The 20514-nt window shown below is 33.9% G+C and overlaps 1 protein-coding gene across 1 annotated transcript; it reads left to right on the forward strand.

The window, feature by feature from the left end:
* Window positions 1-551: 551 nt before the first annotated feature.
* LOC142353284 (serine protease SSP1-like) lies at window positions 552-20156 on the forward strand. Its single transcript, XM_075405515.1, has 3 exons — window positions 552-721; window positions 9194-9281; window positions 19628-20156. Exons 1-3 carry the CDS (start codon window positions 649-651, stop codon window positions 20115-20117), a joined length of 651 nt encoding a protein of 216 aa, XP_075261630.1. The 5' UTR covers window positions 552-648; the 3' UTR covers window positions 20118-20156.
* The last annotated feature ends 358 nt before the right edge of the window (window positions 20157-20514 follow it).

Consider the following 20514-nt stretch of genomic DNA (forward strand, 5'->3'; position numbering starts at 1 on the left):
GCGCTGACTCATGATTCATATTATACTTTTGCCTAGACTAATATGTTGCAAATTTCTAGAATAGCCATTAGATTTATCATATACAAGTCTAGGAAATTTTTACTTCTGGTTTTTTCTAAACAAATTTTGAAAAGGAGTTCTTCCTTGAGGGTTTTTCGGAAACCAAATATACACAATTATAAAAGTATTAACCCAAGTTTATATATGTTTGTCATAATATACAGGGAAAAGTCACAGGTTCGAGTTCCAGACCAAAAGTCGATATGTCTGGCCAAAACGTAGTTACAATATGGGCGTCGTGCGTTCAAAATTACAGGGTCTGTAAAAATTAATGAGCGCACGAAAGTGTGGACATAGGTGTTTTTTGTCTGGTACTGTCTGGCCATAGTCATGATCTGTCTTTACATGCCCAATTTTGTTTTTGGACCACAGCCTAGGGTTCCCAGTTCATAGCTGTTTTCAGTATGAAAAATTTAAAATCAAAACTTGATGTATGCGATTTTCCCCTTTTTAAAAATTGGTGAAAAAAATTTCAATTGAAACAGGATAATTTCAAATTTTTCCACTTCCCTTATTATTAATGGTATTCCCAGTTTACATCACTCGTTTTATGCGAAAGTGCGCAATTTGAACAATTTAAGTGGCCGAATGTTCTGCGGAGGAACCGTTATTCACAGGAGATGGGTCATAACTGCAGCTCATTGTCTCTTAAACAGTCAAGGTAAGAAACTGAACTTCATACCAGATGCTGCATTATTGAACAGAATTTTCATCAGATAAAAATAGCTGTTTCTAGTTCAGTAAAAGAGGGTATTATCGCTCTGCTTAGAACAGTCCTAGTGGGAAGTGCACTACCAGGGTTGTATTCACACATTGATTAAATTGTAGAATTTTGTATTTTGGCCAATGGAAGGTTTCTAGCTTGGGACTCGCTAGCGCCGAAAACTCTATCAAAATTCCGAAAGATCTGTTTGCTGGTTCGTCTACTTTTAGGGAGTTCTGTTCTGTCCCCATAAAAGTTGCTCTCTCAAGTGTTAGCAAATGCACAGTGGATAAATCAAATCCTAATCAATAAATTTAACACCAGCAAACACCAGACTTATAGCCCGAAAAATTAATTGAATAACTTCAACAATCCAAGAGTAAAATTTATACCAAAAATAATTCATGATTCACTTTAAGTCAAACCAATTCAATCTATTCGCAGGTATTCAAAATTCATTGAATTGTCATCTTAACTCGAGTAAATCTAATAGGGTATGCCTCCCAGTAGGTGTATTACTGGCCAGAAACTTAGTATCCAATCAAACATCAATTTCGGTAAAATCTTCAGTTTCACTCACTGCAACTACGAAACTATGTTGTTTGATCAAGAACTAGATAACTACAAAGGTCTCTCACTTGAGAACCAACTGCTCCAATCGAGCGTTTTCTCTCTCTCAAAATTGACCGTTGAACCGCTGTTCTTCAGCCTCATCAGCCTCTTTCTGAACGTTTTTCCTTGTGCTTAAGGGTACTGAATATCATCAGTCTCTATCAGAAATAAGAAACGTCTCGTTTCATTTAGAAAAACTCGACCACAGTTAAAGGTGCAATTGTGGGAGTAGAAAGAAAAGATGCAAATTATCGTATATAAATACTTGCTCAAGATGGCCGGAGTTCCGTGGTTTACTTCTTTCGCTAAACTCAGGACTCAATAAAACTTATGTTTCATGCTAAACAATCTTTATTCATGCACGCTAGGCTTTATCGGTTTCCAGTAAATTATATGTCTGATTTATCTCGCGGGTGCCTTGCTTCACATTATGATGTCAGCAGTGTCAGTTTTAATTAATTTTTAACCAATCTCCTTATGACCTCAACGATTTGAAAAAATACGAGGATAAAACTAAGTTTTCCGATTTCTTTTCGATGTAGGATATTTTTCATCGTTAAAACTCTGAAATTGAAAATGACTAATTTTTGACTTTCACAGTTTACTGCGGATTATTAAGAACACTAACTATGTTCAAAATATTGTTTCTAGCATGAAATGAGGCTTCAGTTATTTTTTCTTTTCATGAAATTGAACAGCTTCGGGTCACTGGAAAAGAAGCTTGCTGTGTTTATCAATACGTATGCATTATTCCAAGTCATTAGTTAGGTTCTGAGGCTAGTTAGGCTTGGCGAACTACAGTTTTAATGATTTGAAGAAAGGTTCGCGATATTTCGAAGCCTGATTCTGGAACATATGAGTTTCTCTCTACCATAATTTCTTTCCAACAACTCTTGTGTGCTTCTTTGCGCTCCAATTCAGTCTTAACAAGAGTTCTAACAAAAATTTTTTCTTTGCTATCAATCTCAATTACTAATATTAACTCATAATAACTCAATATATTTTGAACTTTTGATTGTCCAAAACAATTGTTGCCGCTTTTTCTTAACAATTTTAATTCATTCCACTCTAAACCTACCATAAAAATAATGCGGTTAATTTTCCTAGCTCAGGTTTTAAGTAGACACCATTAAATTCCCACACTTTACCAGTTAGTTTTAAACGACTGACAAAATTTAAAGAAAGAACTCCAACAATTAATTTCAATTTTTCTGAAGATTTATACCGAATTATTTTTCAAACTAAAATCACTCCTGTTCACCCACTCTAATCCAATGAAAAATCTCCAAAATTGCTATCAACTACTTATTGAAAACTCTACTACAATATTCACGAACAAACAGAATTTTAATTAAATTTCTTTATTAATTTCGTTTCGGCATGCACATCTTTGAAGAGATTTTTTGCTATAATTAATGCTGTGATGGCCCCTAGCATGTTTGGTTGTTAGACATAAAACCCATGGTCTTGTCAATTTACACTATGAAAGAATCAGGTATTCAATGATACCAAAAAAATCTTTGCTTCAACCTTGCGCGGTACTTGATGATTTGGTAAACCTAATTTCCCACGTGCATTTTCCATTGTTTTTCTCCAGATTTTCAAAAAATTTGATCCTTTTTTATTTGTTTTATGTCTCTCAATTGTTGGCGTTTATTACTTTTAAGGAAAAAATATTTTATAATTTCTTGTACGAAACACAAAATGGCCCACAAGTTCTTAAATCGCAATCTTAGTTTTTCCTCTCTTTTTTCCGTCTTTCTTGTGGTTTGGATTACCCATTATATTTTACCCAAAAACCACCAATTCTTCCTTCCCATAGCATTGTTACTTAACGAGAACACACAACTCAATTTTCATTATAATTGGGCCTTTAGAATTCAATTTACTGGTTTTTGGAGGGGTTGCGAATAAAATCTACCGGTTGTCTTTGCAAAGGCTTTCTTTCAAATTTCTGCGGCGTTTAATTCAATTTACTGTGTAAAAAAACCTCTGTACTTTGTTCTGATTGTTGTCTTTCTGGCATCTTAATTACTTTGCAAAGCAACTTCGCTTTTGTTTGTTTAGCAAATATGAACTAGATTTCACACCAACTTACACTTCTCCAGTTCGTTCTGTTTGTTGACTTAATAAATACGTTCATAAGCCTCAATAAGCCTCAATATTTTGCAAATTGATAGTTCCTCAAATTCTAAGTTGGCTAAATTTTTAAACAAATTTCCACCCTCCTCCATCCTTCACTATTGTTCTCCCGAATAATAAAATAAGTTGAGCCGTTGTTTCTTGATGTACCAGCATAATTTTCTCTTACTTTAAGACTCAACGCTCGACAGAGTTACAAAACTCCGAATTTGAAAAAAAAAACTAGTTTGTGATCTTCACTCTTTACTGCGGCTTTTTAAGAACAAAAACTATGTTCAAAGTATTGTTTCTAGCAAGAAAAAACAGAAATGAGGCTTCAGTAATTTTTCCCTTTCATGAGATTAAACAGCTTTGGGTTACTGGAAAAAACTTGCTGTTTTTCTCATTGCAAATGCATTATTCCAAGTCATTAGTTAAGTTTTGAGGCTGATTGGGCTTGACGAACTACAGTTTTAGTGATTTGAAGAATGTTTCTGGATATTTCGAAGCCTGATTTTGGAACATATGAGTTTCTCTCTACCATAACTTATCTCCAACAGCTCTTGTATGCTTCTCTGCGCTTCAATTCAGTATTAACAAGAGTTCTAACAAACAAAATATCTTTACTATCAATCTCAATTGCTAATATTAACTCATAACTCAAAATTTTTTTGACCTTTTGATTAAACAAAACTATTGTTGCCGCTTTTTCTTGACGATTTTGATTCATTCTACTCTAAACCCAACAACACAATAATGCAGTTAACTTGTCCTAGCTCATGTTTCAAGTAGACACCACGAATTTACCACACTTCAACGGTTAATTTTAAACGGCTGACAAAATTAATTTCAATTAATTTCATTTTTTCTGAAGATTTATACCGAATTATTTTTCAAACTAAAATCACTCCTGCTCACCCACTCTAATCCAATGAAAAATCTCCAAAATTGCTATCAACTACTTATTGAAAACTCTACTACAATATTAACGAACAAACAGAATTTTAATTAAATTTCTTTTTTAATTTCGTTTCGGCATGCACATCTTTGAAGAGATTTTTTGCTATAATTAATGCTGTGATGGCCCCTAGCATGTTTGGTTGTTAGACATAAAACCCATGGTCTTGTCAATTTACACTATGAAAGAATCAGGTATTCAATGATACCAAAAAAATCTTTGCTTCAACCTTGCGCGGTACTTGATGATTTGGTAAACCTAATTTCCCACGTACATTTTCCATTGTTTTTCTCCAGATTTTCACAAAATTTGATCCTTTTTTATTTGTTTTATGTCTCTCAATTGTTGGCGTTTATTACTTTTAAGGAAAAAATATTTTATAATTTCTTGTACGAAACACAAAATGGCCCACAAGTTCTTAAATCGCAATCTTAGTTTTTCCTCTCTTTTTGCCGTCTTTCTTGTGGTTTGGATTACCCATTATTTTTTACCCAAAAACCACCAATTCTTCCTTCCCATAGCATTGTTACTTACCGAGAACGCACAACTCAATTTTCATTATAATTGGGCCTTTAGAATTCAATTTACTGGTTTTTGGAGGGGTTGCGAATAAAATCTACGGGTTGTCTTTGCAATGCTTTCTTTCATATTTCTGCTGCATTTAGTTTAATTTACTGTGTACAATAACCTCTGAACTTTGTCTTGTTTGTTGTCTTTCTGACAACCTAAAAACTTTGCAAAAGCAACAGTGCTTTTGTTTGTTTAGCAAATATGAACTAGATTTCACGCCAACTTACACTTCTCCATTTCGTTCTGTTTGTTGACTTAATAAATACGTTCAAGATATCCTCGAAATTTTGCAAACTAATAGTTTCTCAAAATCTAAGTTGGCTAAAAATTTTAACTAAATTCTACCCTCCTCCATCCTACACTATTCTTCTCCCGAATAATAAAGAAGTTAAGCCGTTGTTTCTTGATGTACCAGCTTAACTTAAGAGCTTTGAGTCTTAATTCTCTAACTTTAAGACTCAAAGCTCGACAGGCAACGACTCGATTGGCAACAACCCGATAGCCAATTTCAAAACTCGATAGGCAATTTCAGAAATTAATTAATCATCGTATGGTTATGGTTGTGTTTTTGGGCTGAATCAAAGGATACCTTAAATATTTTTATGTCAAGGTCTATTTTAGGCTTTGAAAAAGAATTATCTGCTACTCTAAAGTGTAACTTAATCCCCAAAAGTGCTACAAGGGGTTTTCAGATACAATGTTTATGATAAAACGCCCTCAAAAATCTGCAAAACTTCAGCGTTGTTCAAAGGAATACGGGCACAGCATGCAAGTACTTTATTTTGAAATGTTTCTAGACTTTAGCTTACAATTTGAAGAGAATTAGTCGAAGTACGGTAACAAAATTTTTTACAAAAACATCAGAAAAATTATTTCAATTGCTTTGGAACTAACTTTTACTTCTTCCAAAAATGGAAATATATTCGCGCTACAAATTAAGAAAATTTTTATAACGCTTCTTTGCTTGTTGGTTACAGAAATGTTCAAAAAAAACCAGATGTTCAGTAACAGCAAGTAGTTAATAGTCTACTAACCACTTTGAGAAAACGCAAAACCATTGTTTGAAAACTGGTCTTCATTCCTTTTTCTTCCTCGTTTGATCGTTTATTAAAAATATGGCGGGTTTTGTAGACAGCAGGAGCATGATATAACGCAATTTTTTGAAAATACTTTGACAAAATGGTTATTTCTACGTTCAAAACCGTTCAACACAGCACAAAGGACAACATTTTTCTCAATCGTGTTTTAATATTGTTTCCAGAAAAAAATCTTAATATTAAAAAAGAAACGCCCCAAGCATACGATTGAAGCAAACATGAAAAAATTTGTGGGAAATAGCTTGAAACAGGTCTGAGTGAAAGGGAACAAGCGACCCAAAATGTTCGTATTTCTCTATCTAATAAAATAACTCCAACTCCGCCTCAAATAGTTCAAGTTTTGGTTGAAAATAACCCTAGATTCAGTTCCCATAACATACGTTCAATTGTTGCACTCGTAAACTACAAATTTCTATTCCAAGACGATACCAACTAAAGACTGATACTTAATGCTCAAATTTGTCTCAAAATGTCCTGTGAGCTTTTTTTTACACTTTTGTTTCTTTTTCCCTAAAAATTCTGATCTGCAAAATTATTATGAAAATAGTAATTAGAATTCTTAGATGATTACATAAAAATTTTCAGCGCTTTAAGTTAATTGTCCCAACATATTTTTTGATAGCTTACATAAATACCTCTTGCTCAAAATCTTCTATTTCCGATTTTGCATTTTGCGTAAAGATTGCAACGCTTCAACTCAATTCAAGGGAAAGCGCGGCATATAACGCCACGTTGGTGGTGTGTTACAGAAAATTGCTTGAAAATTGTTAAAAACAGCAAGTAGTAAGAAGTAGTAAGAATCTATAAACCGCGTTGAGAAAATGCAAAAAAACGTTTTAAATAATTTAGGATCTGATGGTTTGTGTCTTTTTCAATTTTTTAGTTGATAAGGAGCTTTTGTCAAAAAAGTGGAGGTCTTGTAAAAAAAAAGTGGAGCGTTTGGTGTCAAATCTAACAAACACTGATTACTTCTTTGTTCAATAATTGCTCAATACGGCAAAAAAGACAAGATTTTTAACTTTTTCAGAAAAAGATAAATAGCTCATAAAAAAACATTTCAAGAAAACAATTGAAATGAACCTGGGAACTTTTTTTGAGAAATAACATGAAAACAGTTCTGAATGAAAAGGAAAAAGCGACAAAATGCTTTTACACTTCCCTGTCTAAAAAATCAAAATAAAATCAACTCGGCTTTTGAATATTCATGTTTTGTTTGTCAATACAATTAAAATTCATGAAAAATATCTTTTGAGGTTCAAGCTAATTTTGGTAAACAAAAAATTACTTTCAATTTATTTGCAACATCGAAAGGTTAAGTATAGATTACTGTTTGCAACATCTGTTGCACTCATTACTAAAAAATTCTAATTGGAACAAAATTCCCATTACAATTAATTAAACGTAGTAATTTCTCGATAGAAAAAAGTTACTATGTTAATGATAGCTGACATGCATTTTATGCGGTTTCGAACCCTTTAATAAACTACTCTTGCGCAGATTTCCGTTTACACAACAGTATTTTAACTCAACTCCTTACAGTTACAAAGCTAAACAGAATACCATGACTTCAATTTGACGATAATTGGAAGAAAAAACTAAACTAAAGAATCTAAAATTTGAAAACACAAAAGCTAAGATTTTTGGTACGTTGATTGACCTTTTTTAGTGTACACATTTGAGTCCAGGACTGTCTTTTCAGAAGCCGGGCCTTAAACCTGGGTGGACAATTAGAAACAGAGACGGAGTAATTTATTGCTCCAAGTTAAGAACTTTCTTTGAACACACGAATAGCATTTAGCTATATCAAATTTTACAAAGGCAAACAATGCCCAATCTAACTGAGCATACCGAGTTGTCTCTACTTAAAGAGTCGTACTTCGTTGCTCAAAATTTGTCACAAATGGTCTTGTCAATTTGTCTTTCAAACTTTTTATTCAAGTGCATCAAAAACTGTGAGGTGCAAAAGTATAATCACAACAGTTAAGTGTCAAATAAATTTTTTTGAAAACTAAATTAAAACCTGGCAAAATTCATCTTTGCTTGTTTTTGCAAAGAAAAACACTGCTAAGAAATTTAAAACAGTGAATGAAACTTTAACAAATTGTTTGATTATTTGAAGCACCGAAATACTTTTTTAATCGGCAAACAGAAACAGGTGTTCATAGTTTAACGACTGGAATAGTAGAATAGTTTTAATTCTACTGGTTTTTAGCTGGAGCAACTATTGTCATGGTTCGAACTAAAAAGTTCACTGAAACTATGCGCAGCGAATAAAACTATGCGCAGTGAAAAAAAAGAAAGCAAGAAAAAAAAATTGGTGATCTTAAGATGAACGCCACCCTAATTATGCAATAGGGACCGACAAAAATGAAAAAATTTTGTGTGTGATTAAAAAATTCCGTGTGTTTTTTACGGAACCGTGCAATTTTCAAAAAAAGCTGCAAGCCATTATCTAATTTTTGTTGAGTTTCTATAAAAAAAATTAGTCGCATCATTTTGACCAAAAGTGAGCAACGAAAACTTAGTCGTATTTTTATTTTTTGTTTTTTTTTCTGCTCTGCAACCGAAAAAGAACGATCTTCGTAAAACAATTCATCTAGGAGAAAATTGAAAGAATTCGCCTAAAACAGTAAGTTGGACATCGAGAACTAACAACCGAAGATGTGAATTTGCGATAAAAGAAAACGATTAGAAGTTTGATTGAGGCATCATAAATGCATACCAAACGTCCATTTTCATATATTTTGGCGTTTTCAAAAGTACAAATTGAGTGTTTTAAGTCTTGATTGTGTGACTCAGCTCCTTTTTTGTCAGTGACTTTAAGGAGAGTCGAGTAACCTTGCTTGAAACAAGAAACGTACAGGTTTAAAAACGACGAGAGTTCATAGAAGTCACTTTCTGGATAAGTATATAAAAAACTTCTAGCATTTTAAATTCCGGCGCTGCGGACTTTCGGCGATTTGTAATGTGCAAGTGCGTGGCTTAAACATATATTTTGCCATAACATACCTTTTTAGTTATTCCAGGCAGAAATTTCACTGTCACATGCACTAAATCAACATATCTTTTTAGCTGATGACATAGTTGTGGAGGTTGGCGACTTTACTCAAGGCCGCCAGAAGCGACTATTTCACGTCGAGCACATAATTCTTCACGAACAGTAAGTAATAAACTGACACCGCTTATCAGCAGGTATGAAAACAGGACAAAAAATTAACGTTTTTAATTCAGATTTTCATTTCGTCTTCGACTTTATGAAGAGCCCCAAAAACTCTCGGATCTACTCTGCCCCCCCCCCCCCCCCAACAGCTTGGTTGGTGGCATAAAACTTCTACCGGCATATGCGCACATGTTGTTTGTCTACATAGTGACTTGCTATATAGCAAGTCAACATTTCTAAGCTGAGGTCACAAAAAACACGGGTGGGGGCATTTTAGATCCAAACTCTCACAGGGTTCATTATTAACGAAAATGAAAATTTCAAGCTTCACATTTACAGCTTGATTAAAATCTCTTCGTTCATGAGTTGAGCATAACTCTGTTGATTAGTCAAAGACAAGCAAAGTTCATTTACAGGTAATTTTGTTAAGTCCTTGGTGTTTTGATTTCAGTCCAGATTCTATTTTAATTTTCTTCATAAGTCTGGTTTGTTGTTTTTGTTTTAGGATTCGGTATATTCTGAATCAATTTTTCGTTAGCAGGACATATATATTGCAAGACTCTTGCATATTCGAATGCTTTCCGGCAAGAGTCCTGCGAATATCCAGCAAGGTGCAGCGTAATCCTTTTAAACTTATGCAAGATTTTTGCAAGATCTGGAAAGATAGCCTTGCGTTAATAGACAGGGGAATGAGGAGCAATCCAAGCGGAATGATAGTTGAAAAACCGCAAGCATGCTTATAAAAAATGAATTCTGAAGATTATTTAGTTGGAAAAACTAAGTGTTATTGTGTTATTGAAACTAAATGGCAATTGGAGCATGCGTCATTGCAACAGCCTCGCCATCAAAAACTTTTTAGTACACAGGTTTTCTTTAGTAAAGATCTTCAATTATTGAACCAATAAATGTACATATTGGTGAACTCAGTACTAGCATTATCGGAATTTCTGAGCCCCATAAAACGACTATCGCTCGAACTGAATCTTGTAAATCAGTTTTCGGTCGCGTCGTTTTTTTGCGTCGAGCAAAATTCAAGTTAGAAGTTTTGACTTAAACAGAAGTCAAGCCTAACAAAATAAGATTGAGTTCAGAATTATGCGTAGAGCTGTAGTCCAGTAACAAAATATTGGGACAGTTTCAACTCCGGGTTCTTATTTGAGCTAATAGAATGAATAACTTATCTTAGCATACGTACAAGTTTTTGCAGCAACTGTTATAAAAAACTGTTTTTTTGCCGTTAAAAAGTGTGCAATATTACTTTTTTTACGGGAGTAGCTTTTAAAGCCCTAAGCAGTAACCAGAATTTTTAATGAAAAGGGAAACTCTGTAATTTTCCTGCCCCACTCATGTTTTTGTCTTAAATATCTTCCAACTGAGGAAGAGGTAAAAAAAACTTTCAAGATTTCACATTTCGTCCAAAAAACATGGTGATTGAAAAATGTTTGAATGTAAGGTAAAGCGTAAATATACGTTTATTCTTTTGAAAAAGGTTAATTTCTAAGACTTGAGCTCTATTACCCACCAGCAAAAAAAGTAAAACAAGTTCACTTATGCTTCCATAGGCAGACATTGTTACCTGTCATTTCTTAGAATGTGTCGGACGACCAAACAGAGAACGACAGAATACAGGTGAAATTTCAATTAAATTTTGCGAGAAAAGGACCTGGAAGCCTAAAAGCATGATTTATTCTCTAAAAGTATTAAAGATGATCAACTGCGCCTTCCTTCAATCCATTGTTTTTTTAACAGTATTTAAAGTGATAATCTGACAAAAAAACAAAAATTAACCTCAAAAACGGGCAAATATACCAAAAATTTGTGAAAACTCGTGCCATCAAACTCAATAAACAAAAAGTGCAAAAACTGAACCGCAATGAGAGCTTTCTTTGTTGCATTGGGAAAAAAATGCGTCTTCTTTTCGAAAAAAATTAAAAGTTGACAGAATTAGGATTAAAAATGTCTCTTTTTTCGAAAATTTGCCCCTCAAGTTATGCCCCTCGTGTTATTGTGTGACATTTGTGGAGTCTTAAAAATCAAGTAATTTCAATTTTCGTCTAAACTTTGCTCCAAACGGGTGAAAAACGGCTGAAAAAGGCTGAAAACGGCTCAGGAACACCTGAAAATGGTCAAATTCGGGCCCATTTGACCTGCCGGGTTCCCCTCTGTCACATGGTATCTGTTGCTATCAGTTTTTAGGGGTTGGGGGGGGCGTGAAAATGCATTATAATAAATGAAAAATCGTGGAACTTCACAAAATGTTTTGGAATTCGAATTTTTCAAACGAAATTTTTTAAAAGTTGGTTTTGACTTGAGAATCAACTTGCAAGTATACTCCAAGTCTTGGCAAAGACCCGTTAGACTTGCAGACTTGTTTTTAGACGTGCACAGTACTGTTATGTCCGTGTAGACTTGCATTTAGACTGGCCCATTACTGATCTTCACTTGCAGTTCAGTCCGGGGTATCATAAATACTAACCCAAAACTAGCGTTAAATATCGGCAAAAAATTAAACGAACTTTCACAACAGTGTCGATGAGTCTAGATGACCATTAGCAGATCTGCAGCTTTTGAGGTTCCAGCTCCTCGTCAAAATTTTTTTAAATTTTTTAATTTATTAATGAAGCTAAAATATAATGATTGAAAAATATATCGGGCAAGTTAACAAATATGAAAGGGGAGTTATATCTCACTTTCTTCTTCTTCTTCTTCTTCTTCTTCTTCTTTTCTTTTTTCTACAATAGATTTGTTGAAGGCAATTATCAAGGATGACTTTTCTCCTCAATAGAATTAGTAAATTCTCGTAACTTGTTAAGGGAAATCAATTAGAAAAGTCAATTTTTAACTTATTCTGATTGTACTCCCAGAGCAAATTTGCACTGAGCCAGAGATATATCCACTTCTCGATTTTTACTAATGCCGTGGTCGTCTGGCCATTCACTTTTTACCCCCTGCCACAAGAAAAAATTGGATGGAAAAATTACTATCTGGAAATACTAAGTTAAATTTCTCATGATGGATTTTTTATGGGCATTGTTCATTATTAAACCCAGCAAAGGTAAACTTGAATAGTCTCGATAGAATCTGATTGAGCACGTAACTTTATTCATTTTGCTATTAATAATGGAATTTGCATCAACTTTGTGCGTTAACTCTTTTGAAGAGAAATTGTTTACAAATTTGAATTAGCTGCCAAGAAATTGGCAAATTAAGGAACCGCAGAATCCATGCTTCTAATTTCGTTGACCAATTTCTGTGTTTGCACATTGTAGAAATTACTTACGCATAGATTTTTAATTACATTGGAATTTAGTTAAGCGTATTGTGGAATTCAAATGCCGGATATTTTTACTGGATTCGGCTCTCGGAAGTAACGCATTTCGGATTTTGCGACATATACTGCAAAAATTTTTGTTCTAAAAGTTACCAATTTTTACTCTAAGATAATTATGGTCCAATTCTTCTAATGATTTGAGAAGTTGAGTGAAAATGAGTGAAATTAGTAAATACCCAAAAATCAACTTTACCGTTGATATTGTATCAAATGATGAAATTATAGAAAAACTGTTCCTTAGGGTTTTTCATATTTAGATTGCTTCCACTATTTGTGACTTGGCTTAGGTTGTTAAGCAGTGATAAACGTCATATCTAAGACTCCAGTGACATCTAGTTAATGTTACTTATTGTTTTTCATGATGACATTTCTCCAACACCATCCTATACATTAAATGCATGACAGTTTATAAGGCACCGTGTTAAACGAAAGGCGAAAATGCATGTTTGAGAGGCCTCTGAAGAGCATGTTTAAGAGCTATCGAAGAGCATGTTTCAGAGCTGTTGAGCAGCATGGTTAAGAGGGCAGATTGTGAGAGGTCAATGACCAAAAAAATTGCTCTCGTAAAAGGTCAATGCCCGAAAAAGCGCAGACTGCGAAAAATTCATTGGCCTAAATGCAAAAAGTCATTCACCTAAATGCAAAAATAGTCAATGACCAATAACAAGCTGCCGAAAGGTTTACGCGCCGCAAGAAAATACAGGGATGCAAGAAAAGTCATTCACCGAAAAATGTCAATTAGAAATAGATCCAATAAGAGGGTATTGCTATTTTTGGCCTTTCAATGATTTCCTGTTATTCCGATGACAAAATGCTGGTTGTCAGCATATGAGGTTAAACTACTCTTTTTAAATGCTCTCAAACGAAATTTGTAGCAATTATATTAGTCCTGTTGGTCTCTTTCATGCGATTTTTTCTTGACCGATTGTTTTTGAACCATTTGACTTATTGTCGTTAAAAACGGGATAGACAGGTACCGCTCACCGGGCGTTAAGTTTTCTTAGAGTCTTTATCTTCTCCTGAACACAAATTGTTACGATGCTTTAATCGGAATTTAGCACGCAAAATGTATGTGTGAGCGATATGATATTTTTGAACAATCTTCATTTGTTTTCGGTTTTGCTTGATCTCTGTCTCTTGAAAAATTTTAAACTGAAGTTTAATTAACTGCATCATTCGTTGCCAGGTTTTTTCTAGATCAAATGAAGAGTTAGCCAGCGAAAAGAATTGATTCTATTTTTCTTTTGTACTCTCGAAGGAAGATCTTTTCTCTCTTTTTTTCTTTCTTTTTGTGCTCATTCTTTCTCTCCTTCTTTTCTCTTTCTTTTCATTTCTCTTCTTTTATTTTTTTTTATTGTTTTCTTGTTTCTGTTTTTTCTCTTTTCTCACTTTCCTTTCTCTTTCTTTTCTATCTTTTTTTCTGTCTTTCTGCTTTTCTGTTGCTTTTCTCTCTTTCCCTTCTGACGTACTGTTCCGTCTTTTGTCTTTCTTTTTTGTCTGTTCTTTTCTTCCTTTCTTTTCTCTTTCGTTTTGCTTTTTCGTTTATTCCTTTTCTCTGTCCTTTCTGCATTTTTTCTGTTGCTTTTCTCTTTCTTTTCGCTTCTTTTTCATTTGAATTTTTACTGTCTCCGTTCAATTTCGTTTCTTCTCTCCTTTCTGTTTTTTACTCGCCCTTTTCTCTTTCTGTTCTATATTTCTTTCCTGTTTTTCTTTTCTCTGTCTTTTTTCCGGTCTTGTTTTGCCTTTTTTTATCTCATTTTTTTATTTTGTTCCTTTCTTTTGTTTCTGCCTTTAGTTTGCCCCGCCCTCTCCTTTTCTCTCTTGCTTTTCTCTCTTTCGTTTCTGTATTTCTTTCCTGTTTTTCTTTTTCGTTTGTCTTTTTCTTTTGTGTTATTTTCTTCTGCCTTTCTTTTTGCTCATTCATTTCTCTTTCGTTACTGTCTTTATTTTCTTGTTCTTTTCTCTTTTTAACAGCCGCACAGCGATAGCTGGGGCTATTTTTAGCCTTCTCCTGATTTTTTTTTTCGTTGTCAGGAGTTTTGTTACGACCTTATGACGTCACAACCATTTCAAATCTGCTTTTTGTTCATTCGTTCATGTAATTTAAACTGAAAATCTTGTGTGGCGTCATTTTTTGCTCTTAGTGGCGCCAGTTTTTTTCGTTCTTTCACTGTGATTAATATTTTGATCACAATTGATTTATCCCACTCTCAAAAATGACTTCCTCACTTTGAATTAACTTTTTATTGCCTTAAGTCAAAGAGATAATGTCAAATGGGTGTGAGTGACACTAAATGAAAGTTATTTGAGATCAGCTTATAGACACAGCAAAAACATATCAAGATTTTTAATCAAATTGTAACATATCAGCCAAGAATGAAAGGACGATTTTTTGGTCGGTTATTTTGACTGTATTTTTTAGATGCCGATCTACGAAGCTTTTGCTGCTACTTTCTGAAAATCTGCCAGCTATGTTTGTTTCTTTTTCTGTCTTGTTTTTCTCTCTTTTCTGTATTTATCTCTCTTGCTTTTCCTTTTTTCTCTTGCTCTTCTTTCTTCATATCCTTTCCGTCCTTCGTCTCTTTTTTCCTGTTTTTCTCTTTGCTGCTTTTCTTTTCTCTTTTCTTTCTCTCAATTTTGCTGTTCGGCTGTTCTGCCTCTTTTCTGTTCTGTTTATTTTGTATTTTACATGTCTTTTTTTTCCTTTTCTCTTGTTTTTTTCTCAATCATTTTACTTTCGTTCCCCCCTCCTTTCTCTGTAGTTTGTCGTTCTTTGCTGCTTCTGTTCTGTTTTCCTTTTCTCTCTTGCTTTGCTCTTTTTTTCTGCTTTTCTTTTCTTGTTTCCTCTTTCTGTTCTTTTCTTCTGCCTCTTTTTTCTCATCCTTTGTCTCTTTCTCTTTTGTTGTTCTCTTCTTTTTTTGTTCTTGAGTCTCTCCACTTTTTTTCTGTTCTTTTCTGCCTTTTTACTCTTTATGTTTTCTCTTACTTTTTTTCTCTTTTTGTTCTCTGCCTGTTGTTTTGCATTTCTGCTTTTCTTGTTTCTTTCTGTTTTTTTTCTGCCATTCATTTGTCTCATCATTTTCTCTCTCTTGTTTCTCCATAGCTTCTCTCTTTATTTCTTGGTAGCTTTTCCGTCTTTTTTGTCTTCTTTTCTCTGTCTTCTCTGTCTTTTGGTTCTGTCTTTCTTTTCTGTAATTTCTTTCTGTTTGTCTTTTCTGCCTCTTTTCGTTTCTTTTGTTTTTTTCTGTTCTGTCTCTCTCCTTCTCTTCTGTTCTTTTTAGTCTGTCTTGCTTTTCTTCTTCTGTTTTTTTCTCTTACCTTTTTGTATTTTAATTTTATCTTTCCTCTATTGCTTTTCTCTTACCTCTTTTCTTGGTTTTCTCCTGCCTTTCTTTGTTCTCATTCGTTTTCTCTCCTTCTTGCCTCTGTTGTTTCTCTATATTTTCTCGTTCTTTCCTTTTTCTTTTTTGCTTTTTCTCTCGCTTTTCTCTGTCTGTTCTGTCTGTTGTTGCCTTTCACTTTACTTTTTCCCAATTTTGTCTCTTTTTTTATACCTCTTTCTCTGTATTTTCTGTGCTTCTTTTCTCTCTTGCTTTTCTTTTTCCGTTTTCTCCTGCTTTTCTCTCTTGCTTGTTTCTCAATTCTGTGTGTTTTCTATCTTTCTCTTGCCTCTGTCCCTTATTCTTTGCTCTTCCTTTCGTTCTTCATTTGTTTCTCTTTTCTTCTTTTCTCTTTTTATCTTCTCTCTTTCCTTTCTGCCTTTTTTACTTCTATCTTTGGTCTTTTGTTTTTCTCTTTTACTCCCGTTTTTCTCTCTGACTTCTCTCTTGCTTTTCTCTTTTCTATTTTTACTTCTCTCTTTTGTCTCTTTCTTTTCTGTCTTTCATTTCTCTTTCTTTTCTCTCCAATTTCTCTTTTTCCTTTTTTCTTCACTGTTTCTCTCTTTTTTCCTCTTGCTTTTTTTTCCGTTTGTAATTCTTTTCTTTTTCATTTGTCGTTTATGTCTGTATTCTTTTTGGTCTTTTTTCTCTATTTTGTCTTTTTTTTCTTTTATATGTCTTTTTTCTCTCCTTTTATCTCTTGCATTTCTCTTTCCTTTTTCTCTTGCTTTTCTTTTTTTTCCTTTTTCTCAATTCTGTGTGTTTTGTATTCTTCTTTCACTTCTTCCTCTTGTTCTTTGCTCATCCTTTCTTTGCTCATTAGTTTCTCTTTTCTCTTTTTCTCTTCTCTTTACTTTCTGCTTTTCTTACTTCTATCTTTCATCTCTTGTTATTCTCCTTTTTTCTCCTTCCTTTCTCTCTTACTTCTCTCTTGCTTTTCTATTTTCTTTTTTCCCTCTCTCTTTCTTCTCTATCTCTTCTGTCTTTGATTTCTCTTTTTCTTTTCTCTCTTTTTTCTGTCCATCTTCTTTTTTTTTCTTTACTGTTTCTCTTTTTTCTCTTGCTTTTCTTTTTTTTGGTTTGTTTTTCTTTTCTCTTTCATTTGTCGTTTATGTCTTTTTTTCTTTTCCGTCTTTACTCTCTATTTTGTCTTTTTTTCTGTTTTTTTTTCTCTCCTTTTTGCTCTTGCTTTTCTCTCTTTCTTTTCAGTTTTTTTTTTCTCTCTTTTTTTCTGTCTCTCTTTTGTCTTCTGTCTCTTTTCTCTTTTTCGTTTAATTCTTTTCACATTCCTTTCTGCGTTTACTCTTTTTTGTCTGTTTTCTCCTTCCATATCTCTTTTTACGTTCCTTAAACATGCAGCCTAACGTATTAAGTGCGTTACGCTACGCCACCATGTAGAAGTTCGTCATCTGTACTAGTCTTAGCGCTCCTTAAATATGCAAAATATCACAGCCCAAAAATTGAACATAAATTGCTGGTATTTGGGGGTATTATACTAAATCAAACACATCGGTAACGTAACGTAATACCTATGACTGTTGAACGAGTGGCGTATGTTCCAGCCCGACGTGGTACGAGAAAAAAAAGATTTTTTAAACTTCTATTCTTTTAATTGATCTTGTTATGCTTTTGCGGGCCTGCTAGTTAACACTGAATCATAACTAGTGTTCATATACCATAAAAATGTAATTATTCAGAAAAATTGAAAATTGATTTTTGAGATCTTTCAACACTTTTACTTCGACAGAACTCTTGTTTTAATTGACGATTAGAAAAATAACAACGTTAACGAAATATCAATTACGAAAACATATGTTTATTTCAGATGCACGTTTGTCTGAGAAAATGCAAACCAAAGTTGAAAATAAAATGAAAACGGATAAAACAATAGGTGCTGCTGTTGACTTCTATTGACTAAGTTTTTTTACGCAGTATATTTTAAATTTCAGGTTACTTGATTTTAAAATTCATAGTTGATGTTGATAATTAAATAAGCAGTATTTCTTGAAAAAGCGAGTCATCAACTGAGAGAGCAGCATAATCGTGTTTGCATACATACAATCAAGTTTTTAGTTTGACCCAACGAACACCATAAAAGGTGTTTTCAATTTATATGCACTGTGGCACGCCTTTGAAGGAATTTTATTTAAATCTCCCAGGAAATAGTTTTGAGTCTTATGCTCATAAGATTTACGTTTGAACTGTACCTAATTCATGTCAAGTGGAAAAACAAATCAAGTTCAAAACAAGTGTCTATAATTGAAGGTTGAATCGGCAAAGAAAAGGCTTTTTTTAGATCTAGCTAAACATTTTAGTTTGGGGCTAAACTATTCTAAACTTAATAATATTAATAATATTAATATATTACTAATATTCTAAACTAATATTTAAAACAAAATATTTTTCTAGCTGAACATATATTTTTCACTCCGCCTCCTCCTGGGAATGTCGAAGCAAAACCTAATGTTAAACAAGCGTCTTAGTGATAAAATTATTTTAATCTCTTTTTGATTTTTGTCATTAATTCAGTCCGGCTTTTGTTTGTAATATTTAAGCAATTTTGATGTTATCTTGCCGGTAAAAATGATTTTGATTTTTAAATGAATATGATGACGCCGCAGAAGTTCGCCGCGAAAAGTACACTCTGAGGCTTGTGTGGAAAAGTGTCAAAATTGTCAATCAAGACCAATTGCAGATTTTTTTTAAATAATTAAAGAACAACTTTTTGATATAAAAAAAGTTTATCACGAGCCACCGACAAAATTTTCAGATTTGTGTTCCTAATTATTAATGCCCAGTTATTAATGCGAGGGCTGTTTACGCAAGAGCCTAAAAATTAGACTTCATCCAATATATGCCGGGGTCGGGGTTTGGCAGTGATTCTTTGTAAGAAATGCGGTAAAAAGCGGTGAACAAAAATAATTTTCACCGCGTATTTCTTACACCTTTTTGCGGTGAATTATTCATTTTCACCGCGTTCTCAGTATTCTAACAAAAAAGACGCTTCCGTACACGGGTTCGAACTTCTTACCTCCTGCAAGCTTGCAACTACTTATTCCACTGCTCCAACTGTCACGTACTTCAATATATTTCTCGTGGATAAAAATCAGATTCAGTAAACGTTGGAAAGCAAATGCGGTGAATTTTGTGGTTAATTTTTGTGAGAAATGCGGTGAAATAAGGTGAATTGTTTTTTCACCGCATTTCTTTCATTAATTTGCCACAAAAGTCGATGCGGTAAAATATTTTTTCACCGCAATCGCCGCAAATTTCACCACATTCACTGCATTTCTTACAAAAATTTATTCAAAAACCTCAACCCGGGTGTCCCCTAATTGACACGTTGTTGAGAACACTCGTCGACAACAGTGACAAATTTGAGCAACGTTGTGCATGTTTGCGCAGAAAAAAAATAAGATTGGCACTATCTTATTTATAAAACTCTGAAAATAGCGACGAAAAGGGTCAGAAAATAACGTTCTCTTCTCATTCTGATCCTGTTCGATCTTGTTATATTAATTTGCATGTTTGCAAGTTGAATGGTTATCTTGAAAAATTCTTGTAAAACGAATGGTTATCTTGTAAGATAGCCATTCGAAGTCGACTCGGGACGTCACGATTCGACATTTTTTCAGCTTTCATGTCGTTGGTGGCCGACCTGTGAATGACATTGCCCTGTTGCACCTCACAACACCTGCACTTCGGGTAAATGAACCCCGGTTAAACCTGTGCCATCTTAATCATCCCATTGGAACCCGACTGGTCGCTTCTGGAATGGGCTCTCTATCACGCACGGGCGTCAATTTGCCCAACCGGCTTCAGCAATCGTATTTGATTGAGATTCCTCACTTGCCGACGAGGACAAACCCTACAGTTGAACCCGTTGAATGCCCTGAAAACAGTATTTGTACTGAATCGATAACGATTGGTGGCGATTTGGGTAAATTTGACGATGGGGGGCCGTTGTTTGCAATAACTTGTTTATTTGGGTATAATATTCCATGTTTATATGGAGTAGCTAGCTACACATTAATGCACCCCATACTCGTTGAAAATCTTGCTAGTGTTTTTACAAGTGTTCCTGATAACCATCTATGGATTATTTCTAAACTTGCTTTGTTTTAAAAATCAATTACTGAACTCAAAATCTTCTCTGATTTATATATTAACGAGTTTTGAACATATTTGAATCTTGGCTTATTTTTCATTCTCTAATTACAAAGTAAATTAAATCTACAATGTTTCAACAGCATCCCAATTCTAGTTACCGAAATTTTGTTCTCGTTCTCTTCAGAAGATCCGTCTCTTGATCTTCATATTTATGGCTCTATCTCTTTATTTTATGAAGCATGTCTCGTTGACTACTATTTTTTCTCACCCCTCATTGGTTGAGACAAATAAAATACTTTAAAGAAATTTTGTGCCCTGGCATTGTGAGACATTTTGAGAAAAATACCGTGCAAACCATACGCTAGATCCTCTTTAAAGAGGAATTTTTAATCGTATGTTTTGAGAATTTACG

The sequence above is a fragment of the Convolutriloba macropyga genome, chromosome 14, assembly GCF_964194025.1.
Source record: "Convolutriloba macropyga chromosome 14, txConMacr16.3, whole genome shotgun sequence".
In the NCBI taxonomy this organism is placed as follows: Eukaryota; Metazoa; Xenacoelomorpha; order Acoela; family Convolutidae; genus Convolutriloba; species Convolutriloba macropyga.